Below are 14086 nucleotides of genomic sequence, written 5' to 3'. Positions count from 1 at the left end.
TATGATGAAGTAAATCGCAACATAAATACTTTTTCTATTTTGAATTACAAATATAAGACTATAAGTTTCATAATTGATAAAATTGAAGATAATATTAGAAGATTTTTTAATTTACAAAATAATCATAGCGTTATATTGTTCTATAATGCATCACAATTAAAAAAATATCCCATCATGAAAGATGTAATAGAAAATATGAAAAATAACAACAAAAAAAGAAAGATTAAAAAGAAGACATATGAAATTTATTATGAAAATATTTGTGATCAATTTAATCTTTTAGAACTAATGACCTGGAAACTTAAAACACATTTATCAACAAATAACAACGAAATTATCTTCTCCGACATACCTATTATTTACATCATGAAAGATTATGAAGATAATTATCGAATTACGCTGCGCATCATTATAACGGATGTGTTTTATTTATTCGAATTTGATATTAGCGACTTTAGTCATGATGAAATTGATTTACTTCCGATAGATAAATATAAAAACGAACTTGACAAAGAAATATTTGCAAAGCTTTTGAAACTATACAAATACGACTTTATTGACGGAGTAATGGAATATTATAAAACAAATAATCTAAAATGTTCGTTAAATCAAATAGAACTAGAGAACTTGTCGTTAAAAATTGAGATAGAATCTGACAGGATAATTTTCAATATACCTTGTAATAAATATCTTTACGTCCTAGAAGGACAGAATAAATACGAAAATTGCGTGTATATTGATGAACAATGTCATGTTAAGTTTAAGGAAATTTTGAAAAAAATATCCGTTATTGGAAATTTAGACGATGGAAAAGGATTAGAATTTCTCTTTAGACTACTAAAGAAAAATAAAAAAGTAGAATCTCTCGTAAAGAGAATTCTAAATAAGCAAAGATCGGCTGTAAATATTTTTTTTGGTCACATTCTTTTACATACAAAAGAAATAAAAAAGTACGAGCTAGATATCATTTTAGGAAAAATAACGAATGCAAGAAATATAATTGAGAAAATTGAAAAATCATTATTGAGATTGTTTTCAGTTAACAATATGTCAGAATCTTCCTATTTTCTAAAAATTTGTTTAGTGCTAGAGATAGAAGATTTAATGACAGAGTGTAAACAGCACAATGATTTTTTTTATAATTCTTTAAATGACATTATAAAATTAATAAAATCTAAAAACCAAAAAGATGAAAAAACTTCTATTTCGCTTGTTATTCATGAAATATCAAATATTTATATTAATGACATTCTTAAATATAATCATGAAGTTATATTTATGATATGTAAGATAATATCTGTACTTACAGGATTAGATACTGCATTAATTTTTCGAAATAATCCAGAACGCTTTTCAAAAGATGAAGCCATTTCGAATTTGAAACTTTGTAAAAATAATGTCGAACACGATTCAAAAATTATAAGAAGAAGATTATTAGAAAATGAACAAATCGATAAAAAATATGAACAAGAGAGAAAATTAAGAGAAGAACAAATGCAAAAAATCAAACTAATTGTTTCACAATACGGATTATATGAAAAAATAAATTTAATAATAGTAGATTGTCAAAGTAAAAACATAGAAAACATATTTGACGGAGAATTAATTACAAAACTACAGAATGAATTCAAAACAAATATATTTAACTTAATTGATCAAATATTCATGGATTTTGTAGGGTTAGAAGGGATGGAAGAAGAATCAATAAATGATCTTAAAATAGAACTTAAAGAACAAATATATAATGAATTTGCTCAAGAATTTACTAGATCAATAATAAATAAGATTTTATCAGAGTTGTCTAATGCTTTAACAGAAATATTTAGTAGACAATTACAAGACGATTCTCTTGCAAAAGATCATAATGAAAAGGTACACAAAAAATTTAATTTCAATGTGGTAGAAAATGATTTGATAAAATTTGTAAATTCCGAATGTGGAATAAAACTTCACGATAATTTGATACAATTATTAAAAGGAAACGTATAAAATAGTTACTTTGAGTTATTTTATAAATCTGTAAGTTATCTATATACATGATAAAAATGTAAAATATAAATTTTAATTTTTTAATGCTGTATCGATGAATATAATGGAATATGAAAAACTAGATTATATATTTTAAGTCATGCTATTTTTACTAGATAATTTTTTTTATTTTTATGATAAATAAAAGCTTATTGTATGCTTTTTTAACTAATAGATACGATTATGTAAGCTTTGAAATTATAAAATAATATTTATATTAAATTTAATATATCATGAAAGAAAAATTTTCTATAATTTCAAAGAGAAATTATAATACAAATATATCTTATTGACATATTTATTCTTTCGAGCTACATATTAAGATAATTAAAAGAAATTTTTAGATTTGACGTAATGGGTTATTTATCCAAATGTTTCTTAGTATATTTGATATATAAACTTTGGTTTCTATTTAGTCAGGATAACATCAAAATGCATTTAAGTAATATATTACTTATTTTAAGAAAAATAAAATTTTAAAATTAATCATTTCTACAAATAGAGTTTTTATAAGAGATAAAGATTTTTTTATGTTTTTGGCGTCTTAAATAAAAATATATGATTATCAGTATAAACTAAATTCTATTTTTTTATGTTTATAAAAGTACTAGATACAAGTGTGACATTTTTAACAACTTCCAAGTAGTGTTTTGTTAGGGAACAAAAATTATTCTGTTGACAATTGAATTTCTACATAACTTTATAATAAATTTAAATCATACTTTATCATTAAAGTATAAGAAATAAATAATGTTAGAAGCTGATAAAATATCTGAATTTCTGATCAAAGCAACTTATACCCATTGAGGAAATTTAAGGAGAACCGAGTAAGCAAAGTTTGACTATACAATAAAAAACAAGAGGTACATGAAAGTCTTCAGTCATGCTATTGACTTAATGATGTAAATCTAATTATATTATATATATAAATGATTACCATCAATTGTACAATTTCTTTGAAATCCCATAAGCTTCTCATTTAATGTCCAAATGCCGACCGATAAAAACGATTTCATAATTCAACATTTAAATTGCAAAAAATGTTTCTGATTTATTTTCGTATTCTAGAAGAATTTTGTATTATTAGATAATTTAATGCATAAGAAATTTTAATAAATAAAAGTTGAACAAATAACCCTCAATGTGATCTGCAAGGTTTGCTTAAATGCAACGTTTATTTCAAAAACTTTTTTTTATAATAAAATTCATATAAGCTGAATGCCCATTTTTGTGGAAACTTCACAATTATTGTCACGAGCCCAGCTGGTTACCAAAAAAAGAATTTTTCTTAATAGAAACCTTACAAAGGTATTTAAAATGCTCTGGGGGAGTTGTTTAGCGTGTTTAGCATAAAACATATTTCAATTACACTCAATATTTTAATTTAATCATAAAAAATATTCGAAAAAAAATAAAGACATTTTTCTTAAGAATTTTCACTACTTTAATTATCTAATTTTTATCTTCTATTTAGTATTTTGAAATTTAAAAAACTTACAAAATTTCAATTAATATTTTTATCAGTATAATTTTTATTATAATACGCATTTTGAATTATACAAATATTTTCAATTATAAAAGTTGTTTGTTATAAATTTAAATACTAATATTTTACTAACAAAACTATATTTAAATTAATATAAACGGTTTACACGTCGAATTATATTCTCAATTTTATTTTAGAATAGTTTGTAATTGTGGAAAAGTTAAAAATATAATTTACACAATGAGTTAGTGAATATCAATGATTGGTCTTGAGCATCGTAAACAAAGATTATAAATCTAGATTTCTGTAATTAAATTAATTGTACAATGAAAATTGGACAATCTATTAATATTATCAGCTGTTTATACATAATTCGATATACTAATGACTCATATATTTTTTATGATGAATTATATTAACGCTGGAATAGAAATATGATAAGTATTGAAAAAAAAATCTAGTTTAAATTTTAAAGTTAAATTATGAAGAATAATAACTTAATTTAACAAAGCTAAAATATTATTTTAAATTTTTTTACCAAATTCATAGACACAATTTCTTCAGAATCTTTAAACTTAACCTTTAACCTATTATAAGACAAAATTTCTATTACTTCTCCTGGTTCAGAATAAAACGAGCTTAATTTTAACTTATTTGTTTTGGAATTAGCATCAAAATCTTTTTTTAATATTACTTTATCTCCTATAACAAAATTATTGATAGAACGATGAACGCATTTTTTGTCCATTCTTAAGGGATATTTTTCGTCTGCCATAGATCTATTTTCTCGCCCAAAGTCAAAATCCAAGTCTCTATTTTGATTTTCTCATCGTTAACACTGCTTTTACAAGTATAATTTCTCTTCCTTTCATAAAATAATTCAAATGGAGATTTTTTTGTTGCAGAATGTACTGCGACGTTGTATTGATATTAACTGTGTCATTAAATAAGACCCAGTTTTTATTATTTGGACCAAATTCTGATAGAGGTGTTTTTGTAAGTATCATAAAATTGTTTGATTTAATCTCTCAACTTGACCTTGACTCTGAGGATGCCTGGGTCTGCCATGAATTGTAAAATTTCATTCTGATCGCAGAATTCAGATAAAAGTGAATTTTAAATTCTTTACCATTATCACACTGAAGTTCACTAGGAAGCTCGTACCGATTGAAATTAAATTTTAAATGTAATAAAACTTCCGAAGTAGTTTTAGTTTCATCACAGAAGTAAATGCATACTTAGAATACACATTTATAGCTTCTAGTAACCAACTATTTTCTTCGTTTTGGTTAGCATAAACCTTCATGTCTACCAGGTCGATAATAATTCTCTCAAAGGGCCTTTTAGCTAATATATGCTTGTAGGTTTCCTTTGTTTTTAGAGGTTGTGCCTGTGAACAAACATTGCACTCTTTGCAAACCTCACGCACAAGACTTCTTGTGATAGTGAAGTAAAATTTTCTGACACTACTCATATAAACGATTGAGTCAATAAGGATACTTACTATGTAGAGTTTGTATTTCCAATTTAATTGACTGTACCTTACTCTCTACAACTACCCTTTTATGTAAGCCAGAAATATCTCTTAGAAAGAGAATATTATCTGAAAGACAATACTTTTCGGCTCTTTATCTCAGCCTATACCGTAATTGTAGTCGATGATTGTAGTAAATCATCTCCTTGGAGGATTTTTACCAAAGATCATACTCTTCTTAGTTTTGATTCCTTTCATCGAGGGGATAAAAAAAATATTTTCCAAAAAAGTTAAAATTTGTTTGAATATACTAATTTTTTTATGTTTAAGTTATTTGGCTTTGTGGTTACTATTGCGTCTTTGACTTCGGCATATTTTTTGGTTCGAATGTCATACGGGTAAAAAATTTAGTAAAAAATTAAAAATGTTTCACGTGATAAAACTAACGGAAACTGGGCATAAATTATGAAAATATAGATCATAAATAAAAATTATAAAATACAAAAAAATAATCTGGTAACCAGCCCGGATCGGGTAATTAGTTGGGCTCGCGACAATTATTATAAATCTTTTTTAACATTCTTAATCATTACATGTTCACAAATGTAAAATTTTTGCTTAAGTATTATAATTACAATAAAAAATTGCATTTAAAGTCATTATGTTTGGGCATAGAATCCTTTTTTTATTTTTATTTTTGTAATAGAGAAATTTTTTTTTAGGGAGTAAGAAGCAAGAGAACCTTACATATAGACATTTTGAATTTGATACAAATCAAACTGATACTATTAGATAATTACAATGTGTCATGTATCTGGGGTACATGGCTATTTTTAATCTATTCTTCTAAATATTTTTTAATAATATTATATTTATTGATGGTTTCTTTGGTTCTCTCGTACTCCATATATTCCATACCCTTCACAGACAGACTTTCTTTTATAGTTTATTTTTAATTTTTAATTGTTGTCAACACTAAACACAAACATTGAGGTACTTACGAATGTAGTAACGACCATGCAACTTTCGTTTGATTGTGTGACCCAACTTGACATGCCATCCGAAACGGTTGACGTATTTTTGACATCTGTCCATGTGTTGTAGTAATGTACATCACAGTATCTAAGAAAAACAAAATCTCAATAAAGAATATTAGTTAAATCACATAAATATGTTTTTATTATTTTGTAGTCTAAATTATTTAAAGAATGTAGTTTATATATAGTTGTAGCAGATAAAATACATATTAAACATATTCTTACAAATGACAGTTTTGATTTGTTGCAAAATTTATTTAAAAACATTTACTTTAGAGGGTATGGAAAATAGAATAACAAAATTGCCAGATATAATAGAGAAATTGAAATACGATGCAAGTAAATCTTAAAATTTGCGATCATATATGAAAGTATTTTGTATATAATATAGGATATATACTTGTTTTTTTTGCCGTATAAAATGTATATTTTTTTTTAGTATAACATGTATATATATATTAGAAAGGTATATTCGGATCAAAGAAAATCTTATATAATTTTATTTTATATAAGAAAGCATAAAACTAACATTGTAAATTGTTCTATTCTTTGATTCATTCAGATTAATGATCTTTCAATCTGACTAATATGAAATGTTTTTTTATGCATAGAAAGAAAACAAAAATAAAAGAAAGTTAAAAATATAATTGGTTTTCTCAAAGGATAACAAAATTTTAAATAAGTGTGCTTGGCAGAATGGTTCCACCTTGATTTGGGATATCAAGGTCCAAAGTTCGATTCTTGGTGGGAATAAATTTAAATTTATATTCGCTGTGTAGAAATAGATGATGTTGGGCATACAGACGTCACTAAATATAATATTTCAAAATTGATAGACTAAACAAATATTATGAAAGTAATTCTTGAAATGAATTGATTAGTAATTTCTGAAATATATTTACAATTCGAATTTTAATACATATAATTTGTCCTTCTGTGTTTCAAATATCATAGCTATTTATTCTATAGGGATCTAAAAGCCAATTATGGCACTCTTGATGTAGAAATCTATGAAGTTTGTTTTTATACAAACAAGATATAGTATAAGATGGAGATCTGTTCAATTATTTCATTAGTTACAAAGAAGTTTAATAAGTTTGCTTTTAGTGTTCTGTGTAAGAGAAGAAGCCATCTGGTATCTAGATGATTTATTTTTATATAGACATTATATTAATACGATAAATCTATACAGAGGTTTTAAAATCTTCATATTAATATATTTATCGAATTAATGATGCGATTAGAGGCTTGTATATAAAAATATTCTCATCAAATCTAAATGGATACGTCGGAGAAAGTGAAGCGCAAGTATTCGGTAATAGTTAAGTGAGTAGAAATACCCTATATCAATTGGATTGTTAACTCAATTTCTTTTGAGTTCATGTATAATACTCCTGATTTTCCCTACTTACAAAGAATACAAAATTTTAAAGTAAATAAAGGCTATAAATCAAAATTTTGTTTTTTGAACTTCCAAATTTTTAATTTTTCAAGGATGACAAGTATATATATTCAAACACCAAGAATAAAAATAAAATCATGAAAAAATAAATTATCTAAAATGACATAATTTTGATTTCTTTTTTTCATTGATGAAAAGAATTTATACACATTTATAAAAAATAAGAAGTTGATAAAAATCATGAAAAAATATTTGTCTAACTTGCAATAATTTCTAATTTTAGAGTTTTGAAATTTTCCTTTTTAAAATAAGGAAAATTTTATATACATATATACAATAAGACTGAAAAGAAAATCATGAAAAAATAATTAGTCTAAAATGTCATATTTTTGAATTTTAGAAATTTAAATTTTAGATTTTTCAAAGATGACAAGTATAATTAAAATGTAAAAAGAAAGAGAAGAAAATCATGATAATTAACTGAGGAAATTAATCACCCCAAAATAATATATTCCAAACAATTTCTTATATCATGAATGATTAAAAGTAATTATTCTTGACATTTTAAACGATCAACTAATTATTAAGAAGAGATGCACTTGTATATGTATATATATTTAGCAAGAGATAATAATATCGACAAGACGAAAATAATCCATCATTAAAATTCAGAATAAACAGTATTGTAAGTGCAAAACTTCGAATGTAGCCTTAATATTCTTTGCGATTAAATAATTTTAATTCTAATTCTATCTGTCGCTTGCAAACAAAGTATAGTTAAGATATATACTAGAGAAACATAAAAAATTAGTTTAATCGTTTATTCAACAAACACTGTTAAATACATTGTTTTGGAGATATTTATTCATATACCGAGCTTAGATAATTTAAGAAATTTGTATTCCGAACAGATTCTATATCAATACTACAGAATTGTTAAACTATTTGTGACGAGTCATTTGCATACTGAGAAGTGACCTGCCCTGAGTATTAGCCATTGTTGACTGGCACATCGATAGACTGAAGAAATCATTGACTTTAGATGGCAAAATAAGCAGGTATATATCTGTAATGTTGACATATAAAGATTTATATAACAAATATTTCTTGTGTTTTAAATATCTCCAATTAGTCATTAGCATTTTACTTAAACAAGACACTTTTAGTGAAAGACTAAGAAAAATTAAACATTAAGGATCGAAAAGCGCAGAAAAAATGAACTCATTAAAGAAAACAACAATATTCCTTCTTTAGGGCGTAAATCAACCTCGAAGTCTATATATAAAAAAAAATAAAAATTAAATGATACTAGAAATTCAAAATGCCAACAAAATTTATAAATTTTTACTAAGTTATGTGTAGATATAATAAACAAGGCAAGTGCTTAATATAAAAATACATAAATATACTAAGAAATAAAATTCATATTTATAAGTTCATGTTAATTGCAACAATCAGATGTATCTATGTATAAAAGAATGAAATACCCCAGAATCAATTACATAATATCTTTTATTCGTACAGACTTAACATATTAAACAATAACGTTTTTAATGATATATAATAAGAAATTATGTTTGTTTCTGAGTTATTATAATATCGATTAATTAATAAAGAAAAAACATTTCATATGAAAAAAGAGTAAACAAATTATATTAAAGAACCCAATCGATGAAAATTAAGTATTGTAAACAATCAAATCATTGTTCTCTTTGGCAAGATAATAGTTAAACCCAAAAACAAAATTAGAGACAAATTAAAAGATTAATTCACGTTTCATTTATCCTTTAAGATAAAAAGTCAGTGTGAATATACTATTAACAATATTCTATAGGACTGATATAGTAATTTTGACTTACAAAACCAAAAATAGAAGAGAAATAATCAGTTATTAAAGATAGTAAACTGAACAAAAGTTGAAAAATAAAGGAAATATAAAGTGGGAAACACGAGATTATAATTATTTGTGATTTTGATTATAAATAAAATCATTTTTTACAACATATATACAATAGAGTAATATAATTCTGCAATTTAATATTTGATATGTTTAGATTTCATTACGTTAACATTTTATTGTGAAATTATATAATCTTAACAATGGAAAAAATTCATTTTGGAATACTATATTTTTTAAATATTCCAGAGATGAAAATATTTTCCTTAAGATGGGGTGAATGATCATTTAAATATAACATATCTAAAAAACAATTGAAGTATTATATTTTTGAATTACACCCCTAATAGATATATTTTCTGTGCGCAAATAATTAGACTATCTAAATCATAAAAAATTCAAATAGAGAAGAGGACGATATATACAATAGAAAAGAAAACAAATAAAATGATTTCAGATCTAAAAATAGTTATAAAACTGTACACTAAACCAAATTTATTGTTCACATTAGATATTATACCATGGATTTTATATATGCAGACATAAATTTTAATGAACCTTCCTGGGATTAATTTGGTTGTAAATTAAATTTTTAAAAAAATGCACATATTTTATTTATGTTCGATAAAAAAGAAAACGACATTATATTCACATGATAAGCTACATTAAAATAATTTGAGAAAAAATAAAGTATTCAGAAAACAAATTAACTCGTTTTGTCTTTATTTTTAATTTCTAAAACATAATTCCGTACACTAATTTTTTTTGGTAGAAAAACAAATCCCTAGATGAAAGATTATCAAAATGTCGTTTCTTACAAAAACAATTGGATAATATGTTCAAGCCATTTATAATATTAAGTGGGAAAATATATATATGCGAGAAATTAATATTTACAAAATAAAAGAAACAATTTCTTTGAAAAACATTTCAATATTTATTTTAGATGAATCAATAGCTTACATTCCTCGTATAAAGAACAAGGAACACATATATCATTATTAAAATAGCAATACTGTAATTGTTATTTGTTTGTTCCGTAAATCTGAACCTAATCCTCTATCGTATAACAAAACATAAGGTTACACATTTGATAATCGTTAAGAATTTCGTGTTATTAAAGTATTACTGATTCTTTAATAAAGATGTATTCTTTTAATAAATATCAGTTGTAAATAAAATCTAGACCTTAAGTAAATATTGAAGTTACCTTATGAAACCTAGATGAAATACACTTAATACGTACAATTCATGTCGAATTAATATAATCAACTTGTTATAAAAGTGATTTTTAAGTAAAGCCGCATGATTCAATGTTTGTGTAAAATCAAAAATAAGATAAATTCTTACTTAAAAAATAAATTATATAAAATATAATAATTTGAAGTATTTATATTTTTCAATTATTATTTGAAAATGACAAGAAACGTATAGACAATAAAATATAATATAAAGATCAAAATGATGCAAATTCAACACACTCTTTAAAAATCAAAAATAACTTGGACTTTATACATAAAAATATGTATGTAAAAATTTTTAAGTTAATAAATTTGAATATAAAACTTGCATCAGCAATAAATATAGTGTGTATAAAAAAAATATTATGTTCAAAACTAAAATGACAAACCGTTTTTGATACAATTTTATAATCAATGAGGTAATTTAAGGAAAATTTACATATAGAGTATTAATAAACTGAGAAAGAATGTTCCTTATGTAAATTAGAGAAGATTTTTTTATAAAAATTATGAGTAATATTATATAAAGTAGTTTTAATAACTATTTTAAAATTTTATTTTTTCGTAGTTGCCACTGAATATGTAGAAATGTTGAAATATCCATGCGATATAAAATGAATATCCAGTCCTTTATCTTTAAGATTAACGTCGCTAGAAAAAACTATTGTAACTAAGCCTTTTCCATAATGACTATTAAGATTTACTTTTTTGTTCCCAGCACGACAAAGTTTATTTTGGAAATCTTTAAAAAATTTTATGGTACAATGAGCTCAAAAAAATATAAAAATAGAACTTTACTATTAATGAACAATTTCACTTACAACTAGAAATAAAATTGATGTTTACATCGATCGTGTTTTCAGAAAGAGGCCAGTTTTTAAAAAAACATTACTGATGCAGTGTTTAATGGAATTTGTTAATGGTTATTAACGACTAGAAGAATTTATCTAGGAGCATCTTCTTTTCTTTTATACGATTCTAAATCTTCATTTGAAAAAATTCGAATAACTGGTGGTCGAAGAAGTTCGTAGAAAGCAGGATCAAATTTTAGTAATGTTAATAGTCGCGTAAAAGATTCATGTAATGATAAGTGTTATTTGTGTTAGTAAATTATGTACATGGTTTTGCAATTTAGAATTATTTAAATCTTAGTTTCTTATCAGCAGTGAATCTTGACGATGTAATTCAAAGATAGATAAAATATATGTTCTGAAACGAAAAAAATTTACAATATGTACTTTCTGTAGTTTGTATGAGAATTCAAATCGGTATTTATCAATAAACTACCTACACTAAACTTATGAGAACAAATTTATTGTTAACAAAATTCTATGTAATGGTTCTCTCTTATCTTACATGAAAAAATAAAATTAGGAAGAGAGTAATATTATGACAAAAGAAGAGTGTGTCTAGAAATATTATCTAATGAAGGATCATTAACATTTACGAAAATTTTATAACAATCGAAAAGCGAAATTTATCAGATAAGAAATTTAGCATATAATAAAATTTGAAAGTTTGTGCATACACTAAATGATACTGATAGTATATTTTTCTCGAAAAACCACATTGTAATAGCATGATGACAAAGCTTCTATATCAGCTTTGAAAGTCTTTATTAGTTAACATTCAAGTTTAAATAATATTTTAGTAATAAATAAATTCTGAATTATCATATAAACTGTTTACAGTTATAATTAAGGTCAAAGTAGAACAAAATATTTCAAATGTAAAGTTATTTAATAATTAGAACATTATAAAAATACCAAATTAAAGACTATCATTCTATTATAATAAATAATTAAATGAGTTTAATAAAAAAAATATATCATAAAAACGTATATACGATATAAAATTCTATAAATAAATAAGAATGATTATTTTATATATATCAGTAAAAATCTAAAGTTTAGTATAAATAAAAATATATTTAGAAAATACATGTTGGCCATGTAAAAAAGGTGTGTAGCAATTTTGTTTTCGGTAATAAATTTTGCTTTTTTGAGAGATAAAGATAATTATAACAACGGATTATAATACAATAAATACTAAATGAAGGATAAATCATCAGATCAAGCCTTGTAGAATTCAAATATTTTTTATCGATGCTAGATTCATTATAATCTTGTCTATTATATTTAATGAAACTAATCTTTTTGAATATTTAAAATTATCTTTATTTAAGGAAAATATTTGAAAAAAAATATTTTAAATATATTATGATTAAATAAAAATGATATATTAAAAATTTAAATAAGATAGTTTATAGAGTATAATAAAGAAGACATATATACATTTGAATAAAAATATAATATAATATCAATACTAACATTTTTGTGTTATATAAAATGTTAACCATTTATTTATTAAGGGTTCTAAACCATACATCCCCCCTCCAGACGGGTAGTCTCTCCATCTTCTAAACAACTCTTCCTTATCTCTTTCAAATCATAATGCCTCTTTTTAACAATTTTACCATCCAGTAGCCTCACAATATATGAATCATTTTCACTTATAGCTACGATCCTTCCGCGACCCGTGAATCTTCCCTTGTCTGTTTTCGCACGTGTACCTAAATTTTCTCTCCTAGCGATTCTTACCTCTTGGCCTACTGTAAATGTCTCTCTGTGTCTTCTCTTGAACCGACCAGCATATTTTCCATTTTCATCATTTTCAATTATAACTTCAGCAGTTTGATCTCTCCACGCTTCCATCGGCGTACATTTTATTGCTGTATGTAGTGTATTATTATATCCTTTGATTGCTCTTTCTATCTTTTCAGAAATATTCTCATCATTTTGCTTTATCAATGTCTCTCTTATAGTTCTGATGCATCTCTCGATTCTACCATTACTCCTATGAGCTTCTAAGCCCACTTTCCTATGTTTAATATCATTAATACTACACCATTCTTTAAATCTATTACTTACAAACTCTTTTCCGTTGTCTGTCACATATTCCTCTGGAAATCCATCTTCCCTTATCCACTTTTGTAATACCTCTATAACTTCACTACTCTCTTTACATCTCAAATTCGAACCCCACAACCTTCTAGTAAAGTAATCAATACCCAGTAACACATACCTATTCTCTCCACCTATGTCCATTAAATCCAACGCCACTTTCTCCAATTTCTTTCTAGTTACTACGAAATCACATCCTCCTGTGTTTTTCCTATTGTTAATCCCACATATTTCACAATTCTTAATTACCTTATTAATATGATCTTTCATACCAGGCCAATACCATCTTTGTTTAATGTTATAATAAGTGCCTTTGACACCTCTATGGTTTAACTCCTCATGTACTCTTGTTATTTCATGTTCTCTACTATCTAGGCTCAATATCTCTTTCACCTCACCTGTGGAAAATTCCCAATACTGTTTACCGTCCTTTTCTTTAATATGTTTCTGCTTTTTCCCAAAATTTGTTTCTCGATCACTTCTTTTCTCTTGTTGTCCTTTTCTTTTTGTTCATCCGAAACTTCTACCTGATCATACTGCCTACTTAACGCATCTGCA

The 14086-nt window shown here is 24.7% G+C and overlaps 1 protein-coding gene across 1 annotated transcript; it reads left to right on the top strand.

Moving 5' to 3' along the window:
• Positions 1-174: 174 nt before the first annotated feature.
• Positions 175-1989, top strand: VNE69_08001 (uncharacterized protein; the record flags this gene model as incomplete). Its single annotated transcript, XM_065474316.1, has 1 exon — positions 175-1989. One exon carries the CDS (start codon positions 175-177, stop codon positions 1987-1989), a length of 1815 nt encoding a protein of 604 aa, XP_065330388.1.
• Positions 1990-14086: the final 12097 nt, after the last annotated feature.

Source organism: Vairimorpha necatrix, chromosome 8 (assembly GCF_036630325.1).
Source record: "Vairimorpha necatrix chromosome 8, complete sequence".
Classification (NCBI taxonomy): Eukaryota; Fungi; Microsporidia; family Nosematidae; genus Vairimorpha; species Vairimorpha necatrix.
This window is presented reverse-complemented; position numbering and strand designations above follow the sequence as displayed.